This window comes from Berghia stephanieae, chromosome 7 (assembly GCF_034508935.2).
Source record: "Berghia stephanieae isolate SIO BIC M18660-M18661 chromosome 7, UCSD_Bste_1.3, whole genome shotgun sequence".
Lineage (NCBI taxonomy): Eukaryota > Metazoa > Mollusca > Gastropoda > Nudibranchia > Aeolidiidae > Berghia > Berghia stephanieae.
The window spans coordinates 32731978-32739477 of record NC_088366.1 but is presented as its reverse complement, the minus strand read 5'-3'; the positions used below and the strand labels follow the sequence as shown (position 1 = coordinate 32739477).

The 7500-nt window shown below is 36.0% G+C and overlaps 1 protein-coding gene across 1 annotated transcript in view; it reads left to right on the top strand.

Annotated features, from left to right (window-relative positions):
* Window positions 1-7500, top strand: part of LOC144976532 (protein broad-minded-like) — a 65528-nt gene that overhangs the window by 57637 nt on the left and 391 nt on the right. The window contains exons 31-32 of the mRNA XM_078920823.1: window positions 5840-5994; window positions 7154-7291. Coding sequence (XP_078776949.1) covers window positions 5840-5994; window positions 7154-7291 — 293 coding nt within the window. The remainder of the gene's footprint in view (window positions 1-5839; window positions 5995-7153; window positions 7292-7500) is intronic.

Sequence of the window (7500 nt, the reverse complement as noted above, 5' to 3'; positions counted from 1 at the left end):
CGAAAGCTAAATTAATTATGAAAGTATAATCGACAGAATGTGATGTAACAAAATGAGACTCGTTTCATTTTTATAAACCTCTTGTAATATCTAACCTTCCACATATCTATATTCAGCCGCTTCATAAAATAATTTTTTTTATGAAATACAATGAGATAAAATTAATTTCTGAAATTAGACAAATATACAAACACTCACACACAAACACACTCGCACGCACGCACACACACACACACACACACACACACACACACACACACTTAATTTATTATTATTATTATCAACTTTTTCTGTCCTTTAAATGCTGCTAAAGATAGATATTTAAATAATATTACAAAGTTAAAATCTTTTATCCTTCCCCCCCCCCCCCCCCTCTCTCTCTCTCCCCTCTCCCTCTCTCTCTCTCTCTCTCTCTTCTCTCTCTCTCTCTCTCTCTTCTCTCTCTCTCTCTCTCTCTCTCTCTCTCTCTGCATCTACAGAAACCACGCACCCCATCCCCGTTCGTTAAATGCTCTCCCCCTGTGACTGTGACAATGATTAACGATGTTTTAGTTCACGCTCATTATCAAGTCTTGTCAACGCCCCCCCCCCCCCCCCTCTGACCTCCCATAGTGGGCAGGGAGGTACTTGCTGTGTCTTCTATCCCCTATATCTGTTTTCCAACTTGCTTTCTGTCTTTGTCTTGGAAAGAGATTACTTGGTTTTGTCCTGGCGCTGGCCTGAGTCCTAGCTGGGAGGGAAACAGTCAAATGCATAGTTATTGTTTTGGGAGATGATATTTTTTTCCTTGTAAATCATCTCTCTGTTATGTATTATTATGCTTGTTATTTTTAATGTATAATGTAAGCATTTGAGTGTATTCCTCTTTGTTGGATTTTGTGCTTGTGTCCGGATGAGACTTATTAGGTGATCTCAAACTAAGTACATTGATGGTTTGCTCTTGGAATCTGCATCTGATCCCTATTTGTTCCCAGTTCCCCTTTGTCTTCCTTTCTCTTGGGTGCTTTAATTGTAATTCTAGAACTTTTTACTATCCTTTTTACTGGCGCTGATATAACCTAAATGTGTTGCAAGCGCCGTAAAACCCTTAAAAACAAAACAAACAAACCCCCCCCCCCCTTTCTTACCCAAGCTGTATAGTCTACGGTCTATACGATATCTTCTTTTCTTTCTTTTTTTTTTTTTTAACCTATGGCGGGACGGAGAAAAACAAATTGAAAAAACATCAAATAGCAGCATTGAGTTTTTCAATAATAAATGGGTCACATCGTATCCGTTATTCCCCTTCGCAAAAATTATTCGTACGTAAGTCTAAGCCGTCTGTAAATTTTAGAACTGCCAACTTCAACGAATAAAAAAAAATATTCGGAAGTTTGCAATTAAAGAAATTCTGTGATGGTGGTGACCTTGTTACTTGTTATGGTGATGATGGCGATAATGACGCTCTGGGCCCGTTTTTATGAACGTGGACTAGCGCTTAGTCTTTGATTTTAGCCAAGGACTTGAAAAAATGGAATTATATGTGAGCTGACCAAATATTTCCCAGACTAAAATCACGTCACCTTCAGACTAAGTTTGATTAAGTTTTAGTCATTTATTGCTGAGGCCGGACTTTAAGCTTAGTCTGAGACTAGTTACGAGGATACGTAATATCGTCGATAAACTATTTTTAGAAAGAGAGAGCTTCGATTCGGAAGGAAAATACTTCGGTTACGAATGACAGAGGCAAAAGGTGTCCTGCTGGTATTGTCGTCACTACTTTTTAAAAAATGTAAGATATGCTAGACCTTCGAAAGTACAATTTTTTTGTGAGTAAAAACTAGGGAAAAAACCCGGAATCTAATCGGTTAGCAGGTTGCAAATGAACGGAAACTCAAAGTGGAAGGGTTCGCTTCAAAGAACAACCAAAAAACAAAACAAAAAACAAACAAACATAAAACAAAACAAAAAAACAAACGACTAGAAATTATAGTGGAGACAAAAATTATTCTGTTGGCATGACACTGACTGAAATAATGTGATTCGTCAGAACACATTTTCCGTTGTTTTTTGTTGTTTTTTTTTTTTTTTTAAAGTTCAACTTGTTTGATTTTCACTGACACTTTCATTGGCCTAAATTTATAATTGACAGTCGACCATGGGCATCATTGTTGTCTGATCAGTCGACAGTCAATATCACGTGATTTCATTAATCACGGCAAAAGTAAGTTCAATTATGAAACGGAACGGAGGTGTTGCTAATTTCTTCTTTGGAAATCTTTTGCGTTGAAAATATCAAGGCTGGTGTCTTACTTGCCATTGTGTACTAGAGAGCTTGATGTTACAAGCACAAAATAGCTGAATTAGGCACTGTCCTAACAACGCCCACTTCTCGGCAAGAGCCTCGCTAGTCAGAGACTAGAAAACGTTCATGAAATCCCACTTTTTAGTCACCTGTTCCGCCTCGGCTTAAGGCTAGCAAATCATTTACTAGACTAGTAAATAACTAAATCTAGTCTGCTTACATAAAATTGGGCCCTGGTGGTGGTAGTCGATGTTGTGGTGATAGTAGTTAGTAGTGCTAGTGGTGGTGGTAGCAGTGATGCTGCTGTTAATTTTGTTGTTTTTGTGATGGTCGTGATTGAAATGATGATCCCTGATTGAAATGATGATGATGGTGGTGGTGGTGGTGGTAGTTACAAAGCTGATGCATTGGTGATGTTGATAGTGATAATAAGAATAATGTGGTGGGGACGATAACGACCATAATTTACTTGTAGTGGTGGTGTCAATGATCAAGAAGCTGAAGTGATAACATTGAAGGCAATGGTGACGCTATGGTGTACGCCTGTGATATTGGTATTTAAAATGATTGTTTTCTGGAGTGGTGGTGGCTGACATGATAGTTATGCTTTTGCTAGTGGTGGCAATAGTTGATATGACCATGGTAATGGTAGGTATAATGCTGTGGTAGTGATGTTGATGGGGGTGCTGATACGTATGATATTGTGCAAATGATGGTGGAATCGATTCGGATGGTAATGAGGCTGTTGTAAAAGTGCTTGTGGTAGTGATTATTGTCTGTGATGGTGATGGTTTTTAAATTGATGTGGATCGACGTGCACTTATTTTCAGGTCTGATAACCCATTTCCTTATTGGCTCATTGTTGTAATGGAAATCTAAAAAAAAGACGCAAAATACTGTCCATTATACAACAATGTTAATCTAGGCTGAAAAGTGGGTTCGGATGTCAGACCTGCGTATTTCTACACGTCGATGGGGATGATTTGTTAACCTACAACGCAGCACAAATCCCTTTCGAAATGGTATTCTGCCATCCCACTATAATACAATAAGTCGAATGCTTGGCAGGTCTGTATCACTGCGTACATAGACACAAGTTAGTATTAGTAATATCTATTGAGTTACCACATTGAGTGGTGATAAGCCAAATTACACATCTGGAATACAACATTTGCATACAAAGTTGTTTGAATACAGAATTATTGAGAAAAATCGTGTATTTTTTCTTGTAACCATTGTTTAAAATATATAAAGCTTATTATGTATATATTTCCGTGTTTTTATTTTTCAAATTTTAACTAAAGTTAGAAATATATTTTTGGCCAGTAATCTTAGCTTTATCAGACGTTAGAGACGTTTCTAATATTGGTGTTATTATCTATAGACCCCTACCCAGATCAAAATAACAATCCCAACACCACTGATAACATAACCCATTGTTCTGAGTTTAAGAACATAGGCAAATTATTGTTCTTAGGCCGAACTGGGCTTTTATGTTCTGTATCATCCTATTTCATCCAGTTTCAACCCGTAGACATTTCAAAGCCCAGCCCGTTGACATTCTAACTTCTCGTCAGGGCAAAAGTGGATACCAAATACTTAATAGTATTAGCTAACGAATGAAGTACTGAAAATATTGAGGACTTGGTATTAGTGTCCTTTATTAATCTTTAATATATTTGACATCGTAAATGTAGATTAGATTACATGCAACGTTGTGCTTTCGGCTTTGGAATTAATTTGCGTGTTGTAAAGCCGCTAAATTCCATACCGTCTATACCATTACCTCGTTCACTGCCACTAACTCATTGAATTCTCCGTGAATTAAATCTACAATTCTGTTATACAGCTCGTCTACTCAAGACGGTACAACTTATAACAAAATTTTCTGAAGTTAAAGGACATGTATCGACATTGTTCAAATAAATGAAAAATGTTGGCTAAATTCAAGCCAATATTGATGGCCCTCACTGAATTATCAAGATTATAATATTTTTAAAAAACTGCTTCTTAAGAGATACGTTGATGTTATTGGGCTGCTTATATTACTATGACTAATATAATATTTTTGACAATTTTAATACTAGTCATTTAAAACAAATAGTTATTGAGTGTTAAACCACTATCATAGATAGAAAACATGTAATAAAGGCAACCTCCCCCCCCCACACACACACACACACATACACAAAAAAAAATAATTTTTTTTTAAAGAAGAAGAAGAAAAAAAAATTACCCCCCACCACCAAAAAAAGAAAGAAAAGAAAAAAAGAAAAGAATACCTGACGAATCTTCCTCTGTGCCCAACCAACCCAAATTTTCGAGCAGGCATTTGAATAGGATACTTGCCAAAAGGAGAACACGATAATAGTTCCAAATAAGGAAACGATCACCATTCTGGAAAAAAAATCCCAGAAGAAAACCAAAATAAACAAAAACAACCCCCCCCCCCCCCAAAAAAAAAAAAAAAAAAAAAAAAAAAAACACCCCCCCACACACACACACAAAACTAACACATACACGCACACACACACACCTACACACATACACTCAAATGATTATTTGACTCGCTAACAAAAAATTTAAGACGATACGGATATATCATGTAATTACGTAGAATCGAATCTATCTCAGTACAAACAGAAACAGAATAGTGCCCAGCTGTAGTGTGAAGTACGAATAGTGCAAGCAACACTATTTGTCCTTACGGACGGCAATGGCGGTTGATGCTATTCGACCTTAAGGACGAATAGGGCTACCCTAAATAATATGTCGGGATTTTTAGCTGCTGTAAAGTTTTAAAACGGCATTTTTGAACCTTTAATGTCCATTTTTTATTTTTGAAGTGGCATAGGAATAAAGCTGAAACCTTCCTCTTTAAGACAATACCAAACTTAGCTCTGTACGTTTTTTTAATGGCCGAGGTATGAATGGTTGAATGACCCGATTTAAAAATAGTCCTTTTCTCCACGCGTGATGCAAAATATATAGGTTTTTTTTCGGCCACAAAAATGACGTCTATTGTGGTACCTACTATGAACATTTATTGTTTCCTTTGTGTCTATATTGCAACTTGTGTTTTCTTATAATCTTTGGTATGTTTGTTTTTTCCCCTCCAAAAGTGAGATGTTTTCTGAAACAGAACTTGATGTTTGGCTATAGATTGTCTTTTACTCTAACTTGTCAAGATGACTCACAACAGTTTTGTTGAATTGTTATAAAATACGAAAAAAGTTTAATTTTTGGAAGATTCGTCACTTCTATTTCTTAATTCTTAACGGTATTACATCAATCAAATAAAAAGAGAGAAAATTGAACTATTATAACATTAGATAAAGTGATAGATTTGTGTATATGATACTTTGTCAGACAAAACTGTAAATGAAATAATTTCTTTTTGACATTTGATAAAACTTAACATCTGGTGATTACTAAAAGATTTTATCCAAAAATAGATGTATATTTAGATATCACTTGTTTTATTCTACATAATGTGGATTTTTTTCCAACGTAAATTTTGCTCATAAAGATTCAAACTCCTTAATAAAATGAAAGGTTTCTTGGAAGGAACATACCCTGGCTTTGATTGGTTTACAGCTACCATCTTTCTCATCTTCAATGGCAATGTAGATCGGACCTGGTCTTTCCTTCACCATTTCTCCACCCTGTGCTCTTCTGGATACATGTGGATGGCCAGATTGCATGCTTCTGTAAGTCACTGAATTCTTTATCATTATTTATTTGCTTTGAGGCACTATGGCACTCAGCTTGTGTCCCGTAGGATGATGCAAAGGTGATAAAGGCTCTTTACTGACCATACCCAAGTGTATATGGTAACAGCGTAGTCTATATACGATTTTGTGGTTTATTGGTATGACACTCTCCTTCGGTCCTGGATTTGAGTCCTTGAAAAAAGCTCTTTACTCACATTCCCTCACTAAACTCAGGTGTAAAATGAGTACCTGGCCATTAACAGCATGGTCTCTGTCGGAAAAATTTTTACATTGCTAACAGGTGTCATGTCTTGTCCTACATGTTAAGTGTTTCTGTTGGCTAGGGACCCCTTGTATAGCTCTATATAAAAGCTCAAGTGTTTTTATGTTTTAAAAAAATAATATAATAGCACCTTAGAGACGTCTTATTTCCTACATGTTAAGTGTTGCTAAGGACAATTTGTAAAGTGCTTGGATATGTTCTATATAAAGCTCACATTTTATCCTTTCTTATCTCTTCCCTTATCCTTATCCTCCTCCACTGCCACTTCTCCTCCCATCCCTTATCTCATTCGTCACCTACTTACTACACATATTAATTGCTTGGATCCTTTGGAACTTTAGTTTAAAGGCTTTTCTCAGAATGTAAAAGAACTCGCATGAAAATGGTTTAGGATGACTTCCTCCATTGGCAAGGAAGGTTTCTAAATTAATTCCTTCTTTATGCCTCTTCTAACCTCCTAAATCTGTTGTTTTCTTCCATATTGTGGCTTCTTAATGTCAGGGAGAATTTATAAGTAGACCTAATCAAGATGTCTCTTTTATTATTCCTATTCCCCTGAAATCTGGTTTACTTTTTCCCTCAGTGATGTGTTGTCCTTGTCAGAGAATTAGACTTTGTGTTTTGCGCAAGCCCTGGTTGGAATTTTTTGTAGAAAGTGAAATAATGCATTTTCTTTCTATGGAAGATGGCATTTATTAAATTTCATTTCTCTGTTTAAACATTAAAAAATATTCCATTTTTGTGGGGACCCATTGCTCGGTAATACACTGACTTTCAATAAATCTCTTACTTAAGTGTTGTTGACTAAGTCTTGAAAATTTGCTTTATAACACACTCAGCCATAATCTCAATTTGAAATTGTCATTCAATTAGCTTCTGCCTGCCAGTCTCAAAGCCAGTGGAATCCCGCCTCTTTTCTCTAGCACCGCCCACAACATTGAACTATTGTTGCAGACTGAATTGCCATTAGTTGTGTCTGCCTTCAAAATGTCTGGATACACACCATCTCAGGTAAAATACGCACCCAATACATTTGATTTCTTGGATTAGATTACATGTAATTTGATTTATGATAATTTACTCTTTTTTTAGATTTGCACAGCAAGGTTAGCAAAAGATACAACCCCTTTTATTTTTATTTTGATACTGACATAACTGTAATCTTTGCTCATAATTTGATGATGGAAAAATTATATTATAATTTGCATTCTTTATCTTAA